Source organism: Stegostoma tigrinum, chromosome 40, assembly GCF_030684315.1.
Source record: "Stegostoma tigrinum isolate sSteTig4 chromosome 40, sSteTig4.hap1, whole genome shotgun sequence".
NCBI lineage: Eukaryota > Metazoa > Chordata > Chondrichthyes > Orectolobiformes > Stegostomatidae > Stegostoma > Stegostoma tigrinum.
This window is the reverse complement of record NC_081393.1, coordinates 1,126,050-1,151,222: the sequence shown is the minus strand read 5'-3', so window position 1 is coordinate 1,151,222 and position 25,173 is coordinate 1,126,050. Positions and strand designations below refer to the sequence as shown.

General features: G+C 43.5%; 1 protein-coding gene across 1 annotated transcript; it reads right to left on the bottom strand.

Moving 5' to 3' along the window:
• Window positions 1-610: 610 nt before the first annotated feature.
• Window positions 611-24,825, bottom strand: LOC125448067 (AT-rich interactive domain-containing protein 5B-like). The gene is made up of 6 exons (XM_048523046.1): window positions 24,635-24,825; window positions 15,043-15,232; window positions 14,220-14,272; window positions 7,754-7,851; window positions 5,403-5,589; window positions 611-4,238 (listed from the first exon to the last, which is right to left on the bottom strand). Exons 2-6 carry the CDS (start codon window positions 15,230-15,232, stop codon window positions 2,439-2,441), a joined length of 2,328 nt encoding a protein of 775 aa, XP_048379003.1. The 5' UTR covers window positions 24,635-24,825; the 3' UTR covers window positions 611-2,438.
• Window positions 24,826-25,173: the final 348 nt, after the last annotated feature.

Here is a 25,173-nt window from a genome sequence, read left to right as displayed (position 1 = left end):
GCCGTTTAAACCTAAAGAGGAAACTTGGAAATACTTTCTTACATCAAGATTTTGAATTTTACAATTTTGCCATGTTTTCCCATATTTCATATTATTGTCCATTCCACACAAGGGGACGGAAAATTTATCTCAGTGTTTCAGTTGTTTGAACATGTCAGTAGATGGCTCACATGAGTCAGAGGAAGGAATTAGGAAGCAGTCAATTGTTTAAATCAGGGTGAGTGTGCAAGAGGCATTCTGAACATTAGAACAAAGAACAAAGAAAATTACAGCACAGGAACAGGCCCTTCGGCCCTCCAAGCCTGCGCTGATCCAGATCCTCTACCTGAACCTATCGCCTGTTTTCCAAAGATCTGTATCCCTCTGCTCCCTGCCCATTCATGTATCTGCCTCGATACATCTTAAATGATGCTATCATGCCCGCCTCTACCACCTCCACTGGCAACGCGTTCCAGGCACCCACCACCCTCTGCGTAAAGAACTTTCCACGCATACCTCCCTTGAACTTTTCCCTTCTCATTAAATCAATAGACAGCAGTCCCAGCTTCTGAGAACACACAAAAACAACAACCTTGTTTCAAATAATTTTATTGTCCTGAGACAGCCTGAGGATAAAATGGACTTGGAGACCCTGCTCCAATTCAGAAACTATGATACAATGAATTTTCAGTTCAGCCACTGAATTTAGAAATCACGAGACGGAGAGAGACAACAATCTGCCACTAAACCATTGTACAGGTAGAAGGACTTGTGATTAACTAAGATTTTCCACAAACGTGTTCATGAGAGAGAATTTTAAAAGTTGCTTGCAACTGAAGAGATCCAATAACAGGTGGTGCCCTTAATTTGAAAATCACGCACCCATCAGGGCAATGAACACGTGCCCACACCCTGGCACAGACACAACACAGGTAAATCCCTCTTCCCATGCCAGCAATCTATCCCATCCCTCCTCTTGGAGATAGCAAGAACTGCAGATGCAGGAAGTCAGAATCGATACAGTGTGGAGCTGAAGGAATGCAGCAGGTCAGGCAGCATCAGAAGAGCAGTAACGTCGATATTTCGGGCTGGGACCCTTCCGTCCTCTTACCTACTGCCCGCAGTCTTGCAATTGGCTGGGAAAAAAACAAAGTGAGAGAAAGAGAGAGACAAGACAACAGTCTCATTCCCAACAGAAAGTCTGAAAACACTTAACAGCCACTGATATGTCGTCAATTCTAAAATAAGAAACCTTGCAGGCAATTTACATAAAGCAGGCATCCACAAATGATGGCTGGCCAAAGAATTGAAGGGGAGTAGGGAAAAGTAGTGGTAATGTCACTGGCCGAGTCGTCCAGGGGCCCAGTTTGGGGATGTGGGTTCTAATCTCACCATACCAGCTGGTGAATTTTACATTCAATGAATACATTTGGAATTATAAAGTTGGTCTCAGTCAAACAATGATCATGAAACATTAATCGTTGTGAAAATCTATCTAATTTACTCATGTCCTTTATGGAAGGAAAGCTGCAATTCCTGGTCTGACCTACATGTGACTTCAGACCCACAGCAATCTGTTTGACTCACATCTGCCTTCCTCAGATCCCATTAAAGAATGAAGAAGAAAAATCTGTTCCAGTGATGTTAATTCAGGGAATAAATATCACTAGAGGTTCGACATGTATATCAATCATGCATTTAACCAGTTGGGAGTTGTTTTACTCATATCCACACAAAATAATGTATTATTTGAAATCCTTATTATATATTAAAAAATCTTCACAGAAGTCCCTGTTTTGTGAACAGTCTACCTTGAGATTTGGCAATCGTAAATCACATCAGAGTCGGGTTCCTTCACGCAGTGTATCAAAATCCAACAAACGTAAACCCTTCTTTGACTCCAGACATTTTTACTTCATATATGCAAGGATTATGTACAGAGGAATTGCTGAATTTGGTTCAGGAGACCCTTTTCTGATTCTATTAAGCCCCATGGCAAAGATCTCAGTCTGTCAAGTTGTCGACCAGTTGAAGTCCCATCAATCTTTTTGCATGAAGAAAACACAGCTTCTTCCAATCTTCACAGAGTTCAAAAGTGAAAGGCCTCTTTAACACTGAAGTGAGCTCTTGTTGAATCAAACAATATCACCAACAACAAAGTGTGGCCCGATTGGTCCACTTAAAATTTTCAAAATCTTTCACAAAGTGCTGATGAGCACCAATGTTTTGGGATTCTGCCCAGATGGGAAAATGTGCATGCCCCATTGGCTGTCACATTGGAGCTTATGAGATGCTCCAGTTTATCCTGTTCAAAGGTTCCATTCATATGTGCCTGTCTCATTCATTACCAACTCTACTCTGGCTCACCATAACAAGTCCTTGTGTGTCTTCAACAGGAGGAATGACAACAGTTGGGAAGGTGGTGGAGGACAATTATCTTCACACCAGAGATCAAGTGGCTATAGTTTGTGGCCTGCGTGGAAAGAGGACAGGGGAGGATTCGGGTACAGTCTGTGATGGAGAAGGTTTTCATAGGACGTGCCCATGGTTAAGTGTTTGTACAGATCTAGAGGATGGCCAGGGGAACTCAGCACTGGTCCCTGAATAGCTGGGATCATGAAGGAATTTATAGTTAGCCTGGGGATGAGTGGGGAGTAGAGGGCTGGATTCTTAACATGGCTCAAGTGATGAGCATAGTTGCCTGGCAAATATGCCCCTGCTCTGTCATACAAGGTAGGTTCCTGAGGCGTCAGTGTTGTAGGCAACCAGGTAGAAACTTCAGGTAGTGAGGACTTTTGCTCATTGCTCATTGTCTTACTATCACAGATCCTCTGGCTCTCCTTGATATCTGGATGCTTGGTAACATGTAGAGGAGAGACGATGCGAAGTTTCTTCCCATAAGCTGCATCCAGCTCCTTCTGCGTTCTCTGTGTCGGCTGGGCAAGTTGGCAATTGGGAGGCCCACTCTTGGCATTGATCAGTAGCCCAGCACTCTTTGCTCGTTTGGCTGGAACTCGCCGGGGGAGGGTGACACTCATGGGTGGGACCCAGCAGGCTTTGGGCCGGCCATCAGAAGAGGATGGTGAGGTGTGGCCACTAAATGAGCTCTTACTCAGTGGTGAGGTGCTGTTCTTGGTCTCTGTGACCCAGGAGACCTGGGTCTGGGGCGAGTTGGCTGAACTAGCTCGTGGGAGGCTGAGATCCGTTGGCTGATCATGTGGGGCGAGTGTCCTGTCATAGTGCCTTGCTGTCTTGTACGCCGCTGTTGTCAGCGTTGGGACTGCACTGCTGTTCAACTCTCTGAAGCTTCTCTGATTAGAACAGCAACCAAAAGGTGACCCTTTGCTGGGGTAATGGAGAAAGGGTTTCACCAGACCATGCATATATGGGCTGCAACAAAAATTCCCATAGCACTGAAGGGGATGGGAATGCTCAACTGCCCTACCTTTTCGATCCCGTTCTTCCTGTGCCCCTTGACCATTAGTTGAAGAGATCTGATCCAAGGGGTAAAGCTGATATTTGGCCAGATTATTGTTGAAGGACCACTCGGAGCGGTAATCTAGGTGGGCCTGTATTGGGGGTTGAATGTGATGAATGACAGATGGTCTATGAATGCTTGCTTCTGGTGGGGAGCAAGAGACTGGAGGCTCACTACCCTGTACCGACTTGACTGCAGCTGAGGATGATGAGATGCCTACAGCGTTAAAGCTGAGAGATGTTGCTTCACTGCCTTGTGCGAGGAATTTTTTCTTGGCCAAAGGTGACATTATCTCCTGATCTCTCTTGTGGCGCAAGATTGCCATGTGGCTTTTATCTGCCTCAGGTGGTAATGGCACTGGAAGGCTGTCCTGGCTGGCTGACATTGCTGGAGCCTGGTGTGAACCAGTCCTGTCATCTTTACTATTGGCAGTGTGTCCTCGGACTATCTCTTCTGACACATCAACAGTGACGCAGTGTCCATTATGGTCCACAATCTTGTTGCCCATCACTGCCCTGGAAACTGATTCTGAAAAAGAATCCTTGGTGTCCCAGACCTCTTCCGAGATCCTATTTTGTGTGGGTCTTTCAGCGGCTGTTATTGCATTTTGATTTGGAGACTTGTGCCCACAGCTATCCTGTGGTGTGAGTATGTTAAGTGGCTGGTTGTTGGAGTCTTCACTCCCAGTTGTAGTGTTTTTCAGGAATGGCGACTCCTTGTCCACAGATGTATGCTTTTTCTTATCCCCTCCTACATCTTCAGAAACTACTTGAGGAACCATCTGTTTGGGAGATATAATGATCAAATCTTTAGTCACAAGGCTACAGATGAACAGCTCAGAAATAAAGGTGTTGGTGAAAGTCACGCAGAAAAGCAACTACCCGACTGGCCCAAGAAATGGAAGAGGCCAATTTATCTCACATAGTATTTACCATTCAGCTGAACAGGCCCATGCTGCTGTTGCTGAGCTAACTCCCAACACACAACCTCTCACCCTATTACTTTCTTCCTTACCTTTTTATAGAACTTCTCCTAAATTTGTTTGTACCATTCTCATCAACCTTTCCCCATGACAGCCAATTTCACAATCTTTGGGTAGGAAACTGGAATTTCCTGTAGGATTTGTTTGTGGCTAATTTATATTTATGGTCTCAATTCCTGGCCTCTCCTATCAGTGAAAGCCTATTCTTTGTACCTGCACCATTCTCCTACAGGACAGGAGGCATCGTATCCTCTTGAGACCTGGGTGTGATGTGGATAAAATTGTATGAGGAAAGATTTGACAATGTCTGTTTTCATTCTTTGGATTTTTGGTTAAGGGAGAATTTGAACCAAGATGAACATTTCTAGACTTACAGATTTTGCAGATTGATTTTGCTAGATGAGGTGTCTAGGCTAGAGTAGAACACCCTAAGAATTTGAGCCAGAGATGAAATGAGCAAACACTTGTACATACAAAAATATGGCCGAGATTGGGAGCTTGATCGGAAGTTGAAAATTTTAAATTAAATTGCAGTATAAAGGTAGAAACCCCGGAGTCGGCCATTCAGCTTCTTCTGTCTCTTCCACCATTCAGTGAAATCATGGCTGATCTGTGGCCTAACTCCATATACTTGCTGTTAGCCCATATCTCTTGATACCTTTGCTTAACAACAAAAAAAAATCAGTCTCAGATCTAAAACGAGCAACTGATCCACTGGTATTTGTGCAAGGGAGTTCCATACTTCCACCAACCTTCCACCAGACTAACATCTCTCCTCAATGATCTGTGTTCCTCCAGCTCCACACTATGTGGCCTTTCTAACCAATTGCTCAACCTTGCACTTTTTGCAGTGTAGCTGCAACATTACTCTGATCTCATTGGCTTTTGTATCTCCAGTTTCGACCCATGTTCTGCCAAAAATGGTTTGGGTTACTGGGAGTTACTGAAAGCTGATGAACTTACCCTATCTGTCTCACTGCTTTGTTGCATGTTGTCGTTTGGACGTTTCCGTTTGCTTCTTTCCTTCTGCTCATTACTAGATACTTTGCCTTCCTTGTTCTTCATGACATTGTATGGTTTCCGAGGCTTGAAGGTTGGCAGTGGCTTGTCCTCTTCTCCCTTAATGTAACGCTCATACGGTAAAACCAGTCTACCAGAGAGAGAAAAGGGGAAGAGGATGACAGCAAACTCCACATCACACTATAAGGGCTTCCTACATCTAGCAATGACCCATGCCACAACATCTCTGAACTCTCCCAATAAAGGTAAAACAGGCAGGATGAAAATCATCACTCAGTGATTGTCATGTAACTTCCTGCAAGGTGGATGCAGAATGGGACACTGCACCTGGAGCTCCTCTGCTCTGCCAGTCCCTGGTGTTTCTTTTCTATCTATCTCCCTTTAATGCAGTCCTGGAGCAGTGCAATAGGAAACCCAGGTCTCGGAGCAGTGCGAGAGGTAACTTGGGTCCTGGAGTAGCGCCGGGAAAGCGAGTCCCGGCGCGGGGTGAGGGGGAAGTGAATCCTGGTGCGGGGCGAGGGGGAAGCGAGTCCCGGCGCGGGGCGAGGGGGAAGCGAGTCCCGGCGCGGGGCGAGGGGGAAGCGAGTCCCGGCGCGGGGTGAGGGGGAAGCGAGTCCCGGCGCGGGGCGAGGGGGAAGCGAGTCCCGGCGCGGGGCAAGGGGGAAGCCAGTCCCAGAGCAGCACACCTTACCTTGGTGCAGCTGAATGTGGGTAAGGAGTGGACTGGAGGCTTGGAGGGAGTAGGACAGTTGTTGGACTGGAGCCAAGTGCAGCTGGTTAGAGCACGAACCCTGGCTTAGTCAATGGACTGTAATGTCAATCCTTTAACTAAGTTATAACTATCTTATTTCTAACTTTTTTTAGGAACTTCCCCACATGCTACTGCAGGACCTGGGTTACCTCTTGCAGTGCTCTGGGACTTGCTTCCCCTCACACTACACCAGGAGCTGGGTTACGACTCATGCTGCTCTTCTGTATCCAAGATTTGTAGCAAGGAATTTCTCCTCAGATGGTGCCATTAGAGGTCACCATTGTAAACTTTTGGCTATAATCCTGTAATTCTGTACTGGACTACACATGACAATACAGGATATTCTCTTCTTCTATATTCTATTCTAATGAGTCAGCCAGGTTGACCTCAGAGTGTGAGTTCCCTGACTGGGGCTGTTAACCTGGTCCACTCAGGGAGTTCTGGCTGACAGATAGAAACAGGAGGGTCAAGGGTTCTCTGAGGAAGCTGGCCCAGACTCAAGTATAATGCACGCGTAAATGAAAGGGTCACTTGGTGATGGGATATCAGCCCGTTTAGAGTTATTTCACATCAGAAGAATTCCCTTAGTGTCTTGGCTTGCTGCATTAAGCACCAGAAATAAAAATCAGATTTATCATTTGTTCACTTAGAGTGTGACATTTCACTGGGTAGCCAGGTTTCCCAGCCCGAATGAAATAGCTAACTGAATGGCTGTCAAGATAGAATGGGAGGAATGATGAAATGCTATGTAACTATTACCTTCAATGATGCAGCAGTGTAGGGAGAGCTTTGTATCAAAACCATTCTGTGTAGATATAAGTCTCCCTCTACACTGTCCCCATCAAACAATCCCAGGGCAGGGACAGCGCTGGGTTAAATACAGAGCCAAGTTCCCTCTACACACGTTCCCATCAAAAATTCCCAGAACATAGACAGTACCAGATTAGATACAGAGTAAAGATCCCTCTACATCGTCCCCATCAAACTGTCCCAGGACAGCATTGCCATGGTGTTAGATAGAACAGTAAAGCTCCCTCAACACTGTCCTAACTGTACCACCAATCCAAATTGATCTGCCTTCAGAAATTTGATTGGTTTCTTGATGCTGGTATTGTGTCTTGGATACGATCATTTTCAGTTCTGGGATTGTGTCGGAATGCTGCGAACTTTCAGCATTATAGATGGAAGCGACAGTGCAACCACATTAGTAAGGAATGGGTGTTCATTTAAATTTCTCTTACTATCATTCAGAAGGGACTGGGGACAACATTTTCATAGAGGGCTGGTTCATGTGAGGATTGAACTGCCAGAGGAAGTGGTGGGTGCAGATACAGTCAAAACATTTAAAACACATTTGGACGGGTACATAAATAGGAAAGGTTTAGAGAGTTCTGGGCCAAATACAGCCAAATGAGACTAGTTTAGTTTGGAAAACCTGGTCAGTATGGGCGAGTTGGACCAAAGGGTCTGTTTCTCTGCTGTATGACTCCATAAAAGCTGAGACCTTCAGGTGCCACCCATAACAAGAGCTAGTGCCACCTACCTCTCATAGTGCCGGCGGGTACATGTGGCAGCACTAGTACTCCCAGGGTTTCCACCCAGCTCGTCATAGATGTTCTTCCAGAGGCGGCTGGTTGTAACCTGCAATGACAAACCGTACAGGTAATTGGCTAGTGGCTATGATACAGGAGCAGCACCTCTCAGCCTGCAAATTCAAACACCAGAACTCCAAGTTGATGACAAGCAGTAGCCAATAAAGCTGGTGGATTGCTGTCAGAACCAATGCCCATTTTGTTATGTTATCCCCCCCCAGTCCCTTTCCCTAAACGTCATTAAAGTTTCAGCTGCAATCTAATGGATAACACCCTATCATTTCTGAATCCATGGGTTCAAGTTCCACTCGAGAGGCCTGAATGTATAATTTAGGTCAACAATTTTAATGCAAAACAGAGAGGACGTGATGTTAATCCAAAATCTTTTCTTACCCCTGCAGGTAAATATAAAAGGTTCCATGACCACTCCATGCCATGTTCCACCTTACACCAATTCATAAGAGCATTCATTCAGTGGAAAATGTTTTACAAAGTTTATTCAGTCATGAAATGTGCTGAAGTGATACGAGTCTTTCTGGCAGCGCCATACAATGGGGGGGGGGGGGTGCTCTTCATCGCTTAGGCTCCGCTCAGCTAGATAATAAATGCTGCCCCCAGATCATCATGCAAATCTCTAGAACCAGTAAAACTCTTCAGGAGGAGGGCATGTTGTACTGAATTAATTTAATCTGAAATGGGATTACAATGGGAATCTCTTGAAACTCGATAGACAAAGATTCATTCCGTTAACCTCTGCCATCCTGGTAGTTGCAGAGTACAACAATGGTAGACTTTGTTATGAAGTTCCATAATAAATAATTCTTATCATTATTTGACAACCATGAATTACATGCTGGAGGTGGATTTCAGTTTTAATTTCTGTGAAAATCTGACCGTTTCAGTCATTTTGAACATTTACTTCAGACAGTATTTACAATAAATCTTGTGATTGCAGCAACATATCCAATCACCTGGGAGAGAATTGCTAAGGTGTTTGCTAACTTGAGTTTTATCACCTCCAGAGAGAGAGGGAGGTCGAGACAGAGATAGACACAGGGGTTCAGTCTGTAGGAGAGACGCAGAGGTGCAGTCTCCAAGCAGTCCTGAGTTGGTCAGAAATCAGTGGAAAGAAATCTCCAGGAACAGAAGACTGTGGAGGTGTCAGAAAGGGGAAAACAGCATAAGAGACTGTTGAAAACATCATTTATGTGAGTTCATGTTAAGTATTAATACAGTAGTTTTAAAGGCACACACTAACTGAAGAAAATTGTGTTGAGTGAATGAGAAATTTACTGAAAGGCAAATAATTACAGAAGTACTGGCTGAACAAGAAGCTTGAGTGGTTTCAGCGTCTGTGAGGTTATTGCGAGAGTAAAAGGGATCCTTTCTGATGTTTGCAGGAGATTGTTCCAATAGTTCTTACATAGCGTAATATGTGTTTTTGTGTAACACACATTTAAGTTCTTTTGCTGAAAGTAAATTTGCAGTCTCTTGTGAATATGTTCAGTGACTGACTTCCATACTAAATATTAAAATGTATGGTCTGTCAAGCCAAGTTGCACTGTGGGATCTGACTTGTCCAGTATTACAATCAGCTAGGATCATGATATCCTGTTAACAAATATTTTCAGTCAAAGCACATCCCTTTGAATCTACCAACTAATCTATCATTATCAAGGCAGTCTTCAAACAATTTCTTGAATAGTGACTATGTAATTGGAAAAAAGGCAAAGGTTAGAGTGTTTCATACAGAAACTTGGATATCACAGAATTGTATACCTCTTGCACTCTAGATAAACAAACCAATTTGCGGAAAGTCAACCAAAAGCGGGAAATTCATGATGGCAATATTGGTGGTGGAAGGTTGACCGCACTGATACAGATTCTCTCTGTCTAATATTTTAGCAAGAAACCTTAACTGTCTATTTTTATCAAACTTCTATACATGCGCACTTCCTGTTACATTGCCCATCTGCAGTCACTATTTCTCAGTAACACTTTCAATTCAAGATCTGACTGTTTGAATGGGAAGTCCCCCATTTGCCTGACAACAGTGAGCTGTCAACATTCAGGCATCAGTGTTGCTTCCCCTCGATGACTCCCAGTAGCTTAAACTCCACCATCCATCCGCGTGAAGATTCCTTTGCTTTGAAGTATCCAATTCATTTCAGCTTCCCATCAGTTCTACATTGTTATACCAGCTTTTAGCATCAGATCTACATTTGTGTCCTTCAGCTTTTGTCACATTCAGTTATCTGGAATGCCAGTCTTCACCTGGAACCTCATCATGCACCATGGGTACTGTCATAAATGTTCTGCAATTTAGAGACTCCAAGGACAGAATCAGTTGACAGAACAAATAATTTGTCCCTCTGTAGGGGAGCAGGCTTCAGTCCAGACAGGCCGTCGTCAAATTGTATCAGTCCTGATATCGGGAGCTGTGCAAACAGTGCTGATTGCTATTTGATAAGGCAGAGCCCTTTCCCACAAAAGGGCTTTAGAGACCATCACTAGTTTTCTTTCATTTTTACCCTTTTTTTGGTTTGGACTGGAGAGGTGCAGTTGACAATTGAATTTTAAACACCAGCTTGTTTCAAAAAACAAGAGAACAAATGTCTAATATTTGCTGTTTGAAATTATGAAAAGTTTAAATCAATTGGATCAATGGAAGTTGCATTGCCATGTGCAGGTTTTAGGAATTAAGGGCCAAGATAAACAATAACAAGTAAAGAAGTAAGTTTTTTTCACTGAAAGGCCGTGAGTGCATAGAACATATCAGTGATACAGGGACAAAGCAAAGGACCTCAACGAAACCTCTGCAACAGATTCAAGTCAACAAATACGGCACAGGGTGATTAGCAAAGTACATAGGGATTACAAAGGTTTGGAAGACTAGATTGACCAAAGCTCTTTTGTATGACTCTAAATTTAATACCTAACTTATCTTCCCAGGGGAAGCCCTCAGTGACTAGATATCTGAGTGTTGGCAGAACCTTGTTTGTGAGGAATTGGTCATCAGAAAAACTCGGATGCTGAGATTTGAACAGGATCCTCAGTGCCCACTGTCTGTCACTGACAATGGACACTTGTGCTGCAAACAAACATCACCTGAATGGTCAATACACACTGAGTTATCCAGCCTCTTCATGAGTCATTGAGGTATCTCTGTTTCTGTCTATAGCTGTCCCCTTCAGACAGTCTACTGACTATCAGCCCTGCAGCCTTAAAGACCTCTGAATCACTTGGACACCTGATGACTCAGTTGGGAAATTCTTTTTTTTGATGTAAATCAGTGAGGAAGAGTATGGATCAGACTGTCTACAGCATCCAAATCTTATCTTCCCCATCACAATGCAAAGAAGACAAGAAATCTTGACACCATTTAAAGGCGGTATTAAGCAATATTTTATAATGGTGATCATTGCTCAAACAATGCTCCAAGTGGGTATCAAGGGAATTGAGTTTAAACCCCTGCTGCACCTGTTCTAGAACCATTGCTATTCCAAGCAAGAAGTACAAAAATATTACCCTCACTATTCACGCCAGTACCACAAAGATGCATCTGTGTAAAGAACACTTACACAGTCAGTGTTATCTCAGAGAGAGAAAGAGTCAGCAAGACAATATAAGACAGAGAAACAGCCTCAGTGAGAAAGAGAGAGCAAGTTGCAGCCTGATGCTGAACTCCAAATCTCCTAGTGACAGCAGTTTCTTATTTTAGTTCTTTAGCTCCATGCAGATGGAGCAGCTGCCACAAATTATGCTTTTTCTGCAAATCTTACAGTGATCACCTGCCGAGGGAGGGAAAAACCAGGAGATAGTGGTGACATTTTCCCCAGCTGCATACATGTAGCTCAAAAGATGACTTAGCTGCAAACTGTCACTGAGGTGCAGAGATTTACAGACTTTGTGAATTTATCTGGGACCCTGAGCTCTCTTTAAGATACTGAATGGGTGCCTGTTCAATCCACGCTGTGCATAGGGAACCAGACACAAAAACAGGAGTAGAGGCCAACAGGTTGAAAGCCTTGGATCTGAAGAACACCCTTCAGCTCCTCTGAAAGACCCAAAGATCACCTTGTGTGTTCCTCCTGTAATTGTACATTGGTTCGATTGAGAGCATCAAGACTGTACCTTGCTCCCCAGCAGTAAGGTCTTTGGCTGACCATAAGACAGGGGCTGTAAAATCTGATGAAGTGAAACCCCACTGCTTTTCTGTCCCTCAAGCCTGAACAGTCCTAATGGAGAGAAGTCTCTGCTCTGCCAAATCTGAATCTGATTTATAATGACCTGGATTCTTGTGAGGGCTGCCATTGCCAACAGGCAGTCAGAGTTAATTGCTGCCAGTTCTAGAGCAAGCGATCCCATTTTCAAGCCTGTTGCTTCAAGAAAATAACATATTGCTCACAATATGCTTTGGACTCACTAATTCTTGGTAATTCTAAGCTGAAGAATCCTGGGAACCGAAGCATGGAAATGTACCCAGGACCTAGAGGTGAAAGGCCAGGGTTCAGATTCTTCTTGGAGTCCACCAAGTTCCAGGTTATTGAGAGGAATGTGCCAACCAATCACGAAAGCAGGCATTTATGGTCCATGTTTTTGTTGGACGGGAACTCAATCCCAGGAGAGACAAGGCAGCATTGAAACTCCTCACTTCAATCTTTTATTCAAACAGCTCAGAACATTTTTTCCAGTATGTTGTTACACAGCTTGGGGTTGCCAATTCTGGATGAACATATTCCAGGAGGGTTTTCACATCACCAAGTGGCCATCCTCATGCTGGTTGCCTGACACATGTCTGGAGATTTCCACAGCAATTAGAAGTGAAGACTCGCCCGACCAAATTGGATGATTCTTAACAGTCCATCCTTCTTCCCTTCCTCAACATCGTTATAACTAAGATTAAAAGTGGCTTGAATGGTCTCCTTGTGTAACAATTGTGTAATTCAGCGAAAACAAAAAGACAAGAGGGTTTTGATCCTCCCTCCCAGCAATGTTGCGGGGGTTTACCTTCCTGGACGACTGGTAATATTAAGACAGAGGGAGAAAAGAAAAGGTCAACATGAAAGGGCCTCAGACAGGTGTCTCTAAAGTAACTTTGCCTTCGGCTCTTGTAAATACCTGAACATACAAAGAATTGAGGGAATCAAGAAACCACTAGCTGGTCTATCAAGCATTGTGGAGCATCAACTCTGGACTCTTCATCGTACCCTTCCCTCCCCTTTAAAACTGATCATCTGAGAGAGGCAAAAGATAAAACAGAAAGATCTGAAGAAATCCTTTCTGCCCCTTGGTTATCATAACTTGCCTTTGTTTCCTGGCATTTTATTTCAAGCAATGAATTAAGAAGAGGCATACCACTTGAATGGCATTGACACATAAACTCAAAAACTATTGTGTCAAAATTATTTTCAAGCTGGATGCAGTAGGGTCTAATACATTGCCTTAATTATTTTTCCACTTCCAACTGGAGGAACTAATTTCCAAACCCTTCTTCCACTTGCTTCAGTTGTTTACGTTTGCTGTTAATCATAACGCCTCTAATCCAGGAAGTTTATACTTCAACAAGAAAGCTGCAGGTCACGCTCCCTGATTAAGCCACCATAGCAAGGTCAAAATTCAATCTGACCAGTTAACAACAAGTTAATTCTTCTTCACTCTCTTCCCAGAGGTAATTCTGACATCTGATTCCCTCAATTCTTTGTATGTCCAGGTATTTACAAGAGCCGAAGGCAAAGTTACTTTAGAGACACCTGTCTGAGGGTCTGTCATGTTGACCTTTTCTTCTCTCCCTCTGTCTTAATATTACCAGTTGTCCAGGAAGATAAACCCCCGCAACATTGCTGGGAGGGTGGATCAAAACCCTCTGGTCTTTTTGTTGAGATGCGACCTTGACCACAAGTTGTTAGGGCAAGGAGGGAGGTTCCAAATCCACCTCAATCAGAACAGGGATGGAACCCCATGCTGGACATTGCTCGCTGTGCCATTAGAGCTCAACCAATAACAAGTATTTGCATTCACACATTTAGCACTGAGCCACATAAATCAACATGAGGTCAGGTGACCAAAAGCTTGACCAAAGCATCTTAAGATTGGAGAGAGACATAATAATGTGGAGATATTTAAGAACAGAGCTTCAGAGTATTGGGCCAAGGCCTCTGAATGCATAACTGTTAACAGTGGAGTGAAGGAAAGCAGGGATCCACCTCATAACATCACAGTTCTGGGATCAACTTGACACGGATTTTCGCACTCTTTCGGGACATTGAAAGTCAAGGTCCGACGAATATTGATCACATTAACTGTCCAATAAAACCAGCAGTGAATAACTTGATGGAATTGAAGATGGGCAATGTCTTTATCTTTCTCCAGGGGAGGAAAACCTTTAGATCAGTGCTAAATATAAAAATTACTCACCGCTTCGTAACCACCCAGCTTCTCAACTGCCTTGTAGAGTGTCAACAGGTTAACTGAGGGGAGAAAAAGATTCATAATGTTAGTGTGATTTAAAATCATATCCAGTGCAATCAGGTAAAGTGCAAAGCTTGGACAAGTTACAGCCCATTCATGGTCAACCTGGTATAGTCCACGTAAAACGTAGCACAGCTGAAAGATTCCAGAACTGACAGACTGAATCTCTCAAATCAGGAGAATTCCCTGTCCTTCCTATTCTGCTCTTCAAATCTATGTCAGCTAAACCTGGAACATTCCCCTTGAAATCAGTCTTTCCTCTGAATCAAATGATGTGGGATCAAAACCTTTCTTCAGAGACGTGTGCCCATATCAAGGCCTACATTCCCTGCATGACACTGAGGGCAGGGTAGGAGCCTTCTTTTGGAGAATGCTTTGAAATGAGGCCATGTCTTCCCTCGAGGGTAGGAGTCAAAGATCCCGAGAAACAATTCAACAAAGAGCACTGGACTTTTCTTCGTATCCTAGGGTTTACTTGTCTTGGTGTTATCAGATTTTCTTTTAGTGGGATTTAGTCATGCACAAGTAGACTGATGTGTTTCTTACATTAGAATAGTGATTACATTTCAAAAGTACTTTCTTGGCTATGAATGCTTACCTGAGGATAAGAATGGCACGAAATGTACACAAATCTTTGACTTCATTGGGTTTGTGATGAAAGCATTGTTTATCAAGTGCAGAGAGTCTGCACGCTGTCCTTTCTTTACAGTATCTAAATCAACAAGCAGCATCTCCAAATCTCGGCTTTAAGGATGATGATGAAGCTCACCTTGTTTAAAGCCCAGGTGTGGGATTCTCTCAATGGGAGTGCCCCTCTCCTTCATAAACTTGTACAGATCGACGAGGAAGTTCTGCTGCCCTTTATCACCTTGCACCATATCCTTCACCTCCAGGATCTCTCCATCCATTTCACTGTTTTCTACCTGTCCAGTGGGAAGTTCTTTCAATTCACATTGCATCTGGAATGGGTAAAAAGCAGAAGGGGTAAGAGACAGATCTCACTGCTGTCCTGGCAGAGTCTGACTGCAGCAAGGACAAATCATTAATGAAAGAATATCATCTCAAATCAGCTGATTTTATGTAGAAGATCACTGAGCACTGAATGAGTTTTTTTTTATTCGTTCATGGAATGAGGGCAAGGCTGGCTAGGACAGCATTTATTGCTCATCCCTAAATGCCCGGAGGGCAATTAAGAGTAATCCATGTTGCTGTAGGTCTGGAGTCACATGTAGGCCAGATCAGGTAAGGATGGCGGTTTCCTTCCCTAAAGGACATTAGCGAACCAGATAGGTTTTCTTTCCCAAAAATAAACAATGGATTCATGGTCATCATTAGACTCTTGATTCCAGATATCTATTGAATTCACATTCCACCATCTGCCGTGGCGGGATTCAAACCTGGGTCCCCAGAGCGTTAACTGGGTCACTGAATAAACAAACTAGCAATAATACCACCAGGCCATCACCTCTTCCTAGCTCCACTTCATCACTGAGATGATCATCGGTTCTTTGTATGTGCAGGCAGTACCCATTCTGCCCAATTGTACTTTTGTCATTCTATTCCAACTAAACTGATGAGGGTGTCCAGATACCAGGGAAGCTCAATGAAGGAAGGGAGAGAGAAGTCTTTTGGTTGTAAATGGAAATCAGGAGCTGGGTTTTTGCAACAGCACCCACTCGTACCTTTGGCTGTCAACCCAGCGTACCCCTGTGAGGTCAGGATGCTTAAGCCCACCACATAGCGTAGAATCCCTACGGTGTGGAAACAGGCCATTTCGCCCAACAAGTCCATGCCAAGCCTCCAAAATGCATCACACCTAGACCCATCCCCATCCTTTCTCCATAACCCTGCACTTCCCATGGTTAACCTACATATCCCCGAACACTGTGAGTAATTTAGCACGGCCAATCCATCTAACTTGCATATCTTTGGACTGTCAGAGGAGATCGGAGCACCCTGCCGAACCTACATAGAAGAAGGGAATGAGATTGATCAGTACAATTTGTAAGGCCTTGCAGTTTGACCTAATTATGTAGCTTTCCTGCTCAGGGAATAAATAGTGTTTTTTTAAACTCACAGGAAACAGGGAAATGAACCTAAAGAATTTCCATTCACGTCTCGCCTATTAAGTGCTTTGGTTTCCGAACTTTAAAATTGACACAGCATCAAATATTACCTCAAAAGTCAGGGAGACCACTGAAACTGCCTAGTCTTTCACATTGTGCCTTCTTGAATTCCGAAGTTACATTTTGTGGTGAAAAACAAATATCTCTTTCACGTGTGTGATTACAGGAAATGCGATTGCTCTGCAGTAAGTACCTCAGCATGGTGATTATTCCAAGTCAGCAGTGATAACGTCTGATGCAGCAAGATCTTGTTGTTACATGAGACAGGCTAGCTCTTCATTTGCAGAGACTTCATTTTTTGAGACTTGGGGGGGACTACATTACAATCGGAAAGACAGTAAGAACACTGTTTAGCATTCAGTTCTTTGGAAAATGTTTCTTAGTTACCTTCTTGGCACAAACAGAATGCCAATCGATGGATCAATTAGTCATAGCAACAAGCAAGTACCATTTCCAATTTCAGCCAAATCAAGTAGATCCAATCCTTCACAACTGATAATGTAAAGCCTACAGCCATGGACTTCCAACTTCACTTCCCACAGCCCTGTATCAAGCCCAACACTATTGCAGAGCCCAGTTTTCTACCATGACACTGCATCAATCCCAAACTAATCCCACTGCTGTAACCTGATACGTTTCTTTGCACAAATTGGCTGTTGATCTTTAAATAATGATTAATTTATCTTCAATAGTTGAAATGGCCCCTGCCTGAACAGTACGTGTCCCAGTAATCAGGAGGAAAACAATTTCTCTAAACCTTTCCTCATTCTCAGTGACAATTTCCAACGTCTGATCTCTCTTCACTGGCTCACAAACAGAAGAAATCTTCCAATTATTACAGAGATAGTATGAACTGCCGATGCTGGAGAATCTGAGATAACAAGGTGCAGAGCTGGATGAACACAGCAGGCCAAGCAGTATCAGAGGAGATGGAAAGCTGACGTTTTGGGTTGAGACCCTTCTTCAGAAAATGAAAGACCTTTTCTGAAGAAGAGTTTCAATCCAAAACGTCAGCTTTCCTGCTCCTCTGATGCTGCTTGGCCTGCTGTGTTCATCCAGCTCTACACCTTGTTATCTCAAATCTTCCAATTACTTCATGTTGAAGCCCCAAACAATGCCAAACCTTTCAGTTTAATCTCATCTTCTTGACATACTTCAGGCTCATTCCAAATGGACCATTTGCTTCCACCCTCCCCAACCTCACTCAAGCTTTGCTCCATCTCCTCGAAACTCCAGCCCCGATCTGTTTCTAATCTTAACATTTCTCCGTGATATTTCCACTTCAATCACCCCCCAGACATCACTCCAACTATCTCTGTACCCATGATGGCAGAAAGATCAGTTCCTCACTGAAACCTCAAAATAGTGGGGAGGAGCAGGGAATGTATTTGGAAGGATCTCTTCAAAGCATTGCTCTGAAACTCTTAATGCTTCACAGATTTGTTTCTCCCACCTACTGTCCCAGTTCAAGATTTCATCTCGTTTGGCACAGAGAGAAACAGAGTTTACTAGCTTATAGTAGATGGCAAAACAAAAACCCTGGAAAGGAAGATACGCATTTTGGTAGAACTTTTTGTAAAGAAAACCGAAGCATTTCACAGCCAGTTGGGATGAAATAACTCCACACAGGCCAGTATCCAGACACCAAGTCACCTTTTACTTACATGTGCATAGTACTTGTCACCAGTCTGGTTTCCTCAGAATCAGCTCTTAGAGAACAGACCCTCTGACCCTCCTGATTCTATCTGTCAGCCAGGGCTCCCTAACTGGACCAGGTTAACAGCCTCAATCAGGGAATCCACATTCTTTGAGGTCAACCTGGCTGACCTTGTTACAGTCATTACAAAGGACCTTAATAGCTTTGTCATTGTTGTCATGTAGGGTAATGGAGCAGTCAGTTGAAAGTTTGCCTCGTGGAAAGAAAATGTTGATCTTTGCAGATATTAGGATGGAGAAAAGGCCGGAGGCTCACTTTTGTGCAAGCACTTCATGCCCAAGCAGGAAGGCCGCAGGCCATTGTCACATCACTTTCTACTTAGTTTACACCCAATAAACAAAAACTTATTTCCACCCACTACTTCATTGAAAAATATACCAAATGCCAATCATCTTTCTTCCACTATCTACCACCAGAGAGAAACATAGAGAGACATCCCACACACAGAAAGAAACTCAGAGAAAAAAGGCGTGCATACACACACATAACACCATCTGTTTACAGATATGATTATCTCAATGTCTCATTGTTGAATACATACTGTAGAATTTCCCTTTATTACTCATTTCCTCTTTGGAAAAAAAAGATAAAACAACAGAAATACAACAGTGCTAGTTCTTAAATATATTCTGCTAAATACTGGACATATCTGAATCTTTCTAAGTCATCTTAACTGACTTTAAACGCAAGTATTCAGGATCACAACCGTCATTTAACTCACGTACACTCTTCTCGAAAACCGAGGCCATTGATTGGAAATGAGAACTTCTGAGCTTGCAGCAGAAAGCATCTGATGACTCTCTGACACACTGCAGCCAGCCCTACTCAGTACTATATAACTGTCTTCTGTGCATTTCACTGGTTTGTGCTGCATCTGATCATGATTAATGATTCAGCCCATCTATCTGCTGAGCATAACTATTGGGAAGGTCATGGACTTCCAGCTGGAGCACGGATGCAGATTTCAATTTCTGTCTCTCATTCAGTAACGCTCTCCGTTTTTCAGCACAGAAACAAGGCATTCAGTGAAACTGGTCAATGTTGTGAATTATGCTGCTCACAAGCCTTCTCGCACCCTACCTCATGTCACCAGAGGTTCTGTTCTTCAGGTCTTTCTCATCACTCTGAAATTTTGTCTCTTCAGTTATCCATTTCATTCCCTTTTGAAAGGTGCTGGTGAATCTGCTTCTGCTATCCTTGCAGGCAGCGTATTCCAGATTTATAAAAACAAATCTCATCCAACAAATCTCTCATTCCATTTCTTTTGGATTGGAGCTTCAATCTGTTTTGTCTGGTTACTCTTCCCACCATTGGAAACAATTTCCCTTCATTGACTTAATGTCAAGCTCTGTAGGGTTCTGACCATCTCTGATAAATTTCCCCTTAACCTTCTCAGCTTTAAGAACATCACCAATTTCTCCAGGCAATTAAGATTCTTCATCCGTGGTGCCGTTTTAGTCAATCTGCTCCAGCCTGTCCAGAATCTTGATATCTTATTGAAAGGTGTGATGTCCAGAATTGGACACAATACTTCAGCTGAAACCTATCCAATGACTTATCAGAGATGGCTTTCAACCTTCAACTTCCCCTTCGGTCTAAAGAAGAGTCACCAGATTCAAAATATTGACTATGTTGTCTGTCTGTAGATGCTGCCAGACCAGCAGAGTTTCTCCAGCAGTTTCTGTTTGTGTTCATTTGAGATCTCCAGCCTCTGCAGTTCTTTGTTTTAGTTCAGTATTTGAGGTAAGTTTGGTTGGAGGATAGAACATAGAATATAAAAGAATACACCACAGGAACAAAGCCTTTGGCCTACCATGTCTTTGCTGACCATGATGCCATTCTAAAGTAATCCTTCTGCTTGTGAATGGTCTATACCCCTCTATTTCTTGGCTGTTCATGTGTCTATCTAAATGCCTCGAAAAGAGTATCTGAACACTGTTTGGAACCTACTTTATAAACTTTAGACACATACCTAAGGATCAACATCTAGGTAGCTTGTGAATAGGTCAGCCCACAGGACAAACATTGAGAAATATCCCAGACTCTCGTAATTGCTTTCATCACCAAACAAAGCAGTTCACAAATGCCAGTACCCACTTCAAAACAGCCAAACCCATGCCAAGATGCTAGTTAGCATGCAGGTGGAAGAAAGGATCTGTAACTCAGGGCACTCTCTTAGATGTCAGATGTGTCTCAATGTGCATGCTTTTGCCTCAGGGTTCAATTAATTCCCAGCCCAGAGGCTTGAGCACAAACTCTAGGCTAATACTCCCAAACAGCATGACAGTGTTTTATACGAAATTTTAACCAAAGACCTCTCAGATGGCCAGAAAAGTTCTCAAGACCACTGTTAAAAGGGCAGCAGGTTTGTTATCCCCAGTGTCTTGGTCAATATTTATATGTAAACCAGTACAATCGAGTCAATGTCACATTATTATTCCTGGGAGCTTGCTGTGCGCTACTTAGCTGTAATTTTTGCAAACATTACAGTGGTGACCAAACTTAGAAACATACTTTATTTGCTATGTAGCCCTTTGGAATGACATGAGGTATGACATGCACTGTAGCAATGCAACTCTGTTCTTTCATGCTTTTTTGGATCTATTCCTTAGCCGCTGACCACACTGTCAACAACAAGCTTCAGTTCAAATTCAATGTTCCCTGTTTAATACACTCACACGCTCCAGAATGACTCCTCAGCATGAGGTGAAATACTGTGGAAAATCTGTTCTATTCCTGACACAGCAGATCTAAAAATAAGTGAAGAGCAACAAGCTTCTTCCGTCATTGACTTTCTCTTAGCTGCTTATGTTGGCACAATTCTGCTGTTCTGCAATTATTTGAATTTTGCAAATCAGAAAGATTTGCACTGTGGATGGAATCCTGAAAGTCAAGCTTTTGGTCTGAGACAGAATGTGTACTTTCCCCATAGCAGGGGTGTCAAGGTCACAGGTTCACCAGAAGGGACTGTATGGCCCAGTGATTACCTCTCTTGCACTTCAGGTTCACTTTAGCACTGGAACACAATGCCATTCAATCAGAGTTTATCTTCATTGATCGATCTTTGCTTCATATACGGTGATACCGTCACTCAGCAAAAATATCACAGCCTCTTAAAAGCTACAGTTATTCCCCTGGCATCCAGAGCCTTTTTGGGTAGAGAGATCCAGATTTTACATGAAATCCTTGTGAGCTTACAGAAGTGATAAGACAGAAGTGCCTGAATGTGCATGAAACGGACCTCAACAATTGCAGTTCCAGTTTAAGAGATGAAGGCCGCAGCTCACACCTTTCTGATTGGCCATTAAGCCAAGTCCTTGTATGTCCTGTTGGGTCAGTACAAGAGACTTCACAGACACTATTTTAAAAAGGGGGAAAGGTTTTCTGTAGCCTTTAGCCTCTTATTTATCTTCATCCAACATTCCAAACTACCACTACTTTGTCATCTCTGGCCCTGCTGTTTGTGGGATCTGATTGCCAACATTGTGACAAGACAACACGTCAGAAGTAATGTGCTCAAAAATGGAGTATTTGGGGGCTGCTCAGAAACTATGAAAGGGGCTCTAACTGTATAAGCTGCTAGCCACAAATCAGTGTTTTTGCATTGACCTTATGCTGGTCTCTTAAAAAGGATCAATGGCCTTTTAGCTTGTTTACAGGGTATGGTCATTGCTGGCTGGGTCAGCATTTGCTGCCCTCACCTAAATGCCCTTTGAGAAGGTGGTGGTGTGCTGCCTTCTTGAACCGCTGCAGTCCATGTGCTGTAGGGGTACTCTCAGTGCTGTTAGGCAGAGAGTTCCAAACATATAAATCAGCGACAAGGAAGGAACAGCAAAATTGTTACAAGACTCGATGGACACTGGCCGAGAGGGGAACTGGATGCTTGTGGTTTTCCAATATGTCTGCTTCCCTTTACCTTGTAGATGATAGATATCACGATTTGAAAGGTGCTCTCAAAGGAGCCTCAGTGAACTACTGCAGTGCATTTTGTAGGTAGTGCACAGTGCATCTCTCTCTCGTTCTTAATCATGGAACCACAGAAAAGTTTATTCACAGAACAAGGCCATTTTGGCTCATTTTGTCTGTGTTCGCTGAGTAAAACTGGCTGCCCATTCTAAATACTTGTTAAGCCACAGCTGGAATCTTGGAATATGTTCTGGATGTGTTGGAAAGAAGTGGAGAAAGTGCAGACCAGGATGTTGCCTGGAATGGAAAGTCTCAGTTATATGTAGAGACAGGATAAGTTGGGTTTGTTTTCCCTGGAGCAAAGGAGGATAAAGCGTGATCTGGTTGAGGTATCCAAAATTATGACAGAACAGATTGTGAGAATCTTTTCCATATGGCAGACATATCTAAGACCAGGGGACATCAGTTTAAGGTGAGGAGTAAGTGTTTCAGAAGGCATCGAAGGAAAAGCTTTTTTACACCCAGAGGGTGGTGGAAATATGGGGCGTGCTGCCTGTGGGAATGGTGGAGGCAGGTACTCTCACAATTTAAGAAGCAACAGGATGAGCATTTAAAATGCCACGGCATAGTAGGCTGTGGATCAGGTGCAGGTAAATGGGATTGGAGTAGTTGATGTTTGTTGGTCAGCATAGACAAGGTGGGCTGAAGGGCCTCCTTCTATGCTGTCTGACTCTGTACTGCCACTTTCCAGCACTTGGTCTGTAGCCTTGCTGGTCACAGTGCTTCAGGAGCAGATCCAGGTTCCTTTGAAATGGAGTTATGGGTTTCTGCCTCAGCCACCGAAATGAGCAGTGAAATTCATGCATGCACTACCCTCTGGGTGAAAAGGATTTTCTCCATGTCCCTTCTAATCCTTCTACCAAATATCTTAAATCTGTGTAGCCTGTTTATTGACTTTATCTTGTTGGAGAAAAATGTCTTCCTTGCTTACACAATATAAACCCCTCATTCTGTCCATCTCAGTTAAGTCACCCTTCTGTGTCATCTGCAAATTTCCTCTCACATGTAATCATGCCTCCCACAATTGAATCTAACTTGTTAATATAGCCAATATAAGCCCTGTGGAACACGACGGGAATCAATTTCCATTCATAAAAACATTAATCAACAATCAACCTCCATTTCCTGTCACTGAGTCAACTCTGGGTCTAACTCATCACATACCCCTGTATCGCTAGGGATTTAATTTTTCTGACCAACCTGGCACTTAAGGCTTTGTCAAATGTGTTTTTAAATCTAGGTAGATAACATCCGCCACTGTACCCTCATCAATCTCAAAAAGTTTGATTCACATGATCTTCCTTAAACGAATCCACATTGACTATCCCTGATTAATCTGTGTCTAGGTGGCAGTTTATCTTGTCTTTCAGAACCAATTCCAATAGCTTGTCCAGCACTGAGGTCCAAACAGCCTAGACACCTCATTTCAGGATCAATAAAGGGTCAACATGGAAACAAAACCACAAAGTAAAACTACCCACAGGTGGCTTGCACCAAGTTGTTTATCATTGCCTTAACACTTGGCCTTTCCCCATTTCCTGGCATAGCAGGACTTCCCCAATCAATAGCACAAAATAATAATGATCATTCTCAAATACTGAAACTGCCTGGGATTTTTCTCAAAACGTTTGTTCCTGAGACCGTCTCATGTAAACATTAGTCAAATTGCTTTTCACCAGAATTTTATTACAGAGAACTGACCACACTTTCTATAAAAATACATGTATGGTGAAATAAAAATTCCCCTGTGGGTACTGAGTCACCTGCTGGACCAGCCTGCTTCCTGTATGTGTGTCTTCAGGAACATTGTTGGTGTGGTATAATGCATTACTGACACCTGTTAGAAGGTGCACGGGAAAAGTGAGCAAATGACAGGGTTGTGGCAGATGGCCCAAGTTCCCCGCAATCTTGCCCAATGCAACTCTGATAGGTTTCTGATCCCATGACTCTCAGTGAGCAGCCGGAGTGATGGGGCACCTGGCCTGGATCCTGCTGACGGAATAGCACAAGGTGAAGTGACACAGGCCAAGTCATACTCACGGTGGTATTCCCACATCAATGACATGCCGGAGCTCAGCAATGCCAGTGCTCTCTTCCACAATCCCTTGTTAATTCATGTGCAAGCAAGGTGACACTGACATGATACCACACAGGGGCCAACAAGGAAGCACCTGAGTATCTTTACACCAGCACAAAATGACCTTACACAGCACTGGGACCACTCAACAGCATCCAGGGGGAGATTGAGAACAGGGTTCCTTCCTCTTGCCTCCCATCCCTACCTTTTACACACCTCTGACCTCTCCACGACTACAGTTTTCATTTCCATAGGAATTATGTAACACTGTTTAATGGGGTGATACTGGGAACACTGCTGCTTACCTGGAGGGCAAGATTTCATCATGAAGAAACAAACTCCGCTCACAGACACACACACACGGAACCTGCACAGCACTCCGTCAAAACTCTGTACTCACGCAACTCTTAACATTCACTGAAGTTGCACATTTCCATCGATTCTCGAAAAGTCTATGTCCTGAACATTTACTCACTTGTAAAAGTTGCCAGGCAGTGACCAGATCCGACCCCCGGGACGCATCGAAGCAACAGGAAAATGAATGAATCAGTGGAAAAGAGACGGCCGCTTGCTAGCAGTTGCCTGTGAGTGAGTGCAGTCCGCTGCCGGTTAAGTACACAGTTTGACTCCAGGTCACTGACCCATTCGCCAAGTGCAGACTGTATCGCTGGCTTCACGCTTCTCCACTCCGCTGTCTAGTTCAGGCCATCCACCTGATCATTGGGTGAATGCGAAATTTCGGTGAGCTGGGCCCGCCCTCTGCACAGATCATTGGCTCAGAGTCATGATATTTCCAAGCTCCAGTGGACTCCACCCCTAAACGAGAGCCGCTTCTCCACGGCCTCAGTGACTAAGCTAAGCACTTTTCAAAATAAGTTGCCTTCTCTGATTTCTGGGCAGCTATGGCCACGAGCCTGGCTCAAAATTTGCCGATCATCGGGATAACAAAAAAAAATGATGATCTAGTCGTTATCACCCATTTCTTTACGGAATCTTGCTGTGTAAATCGACACA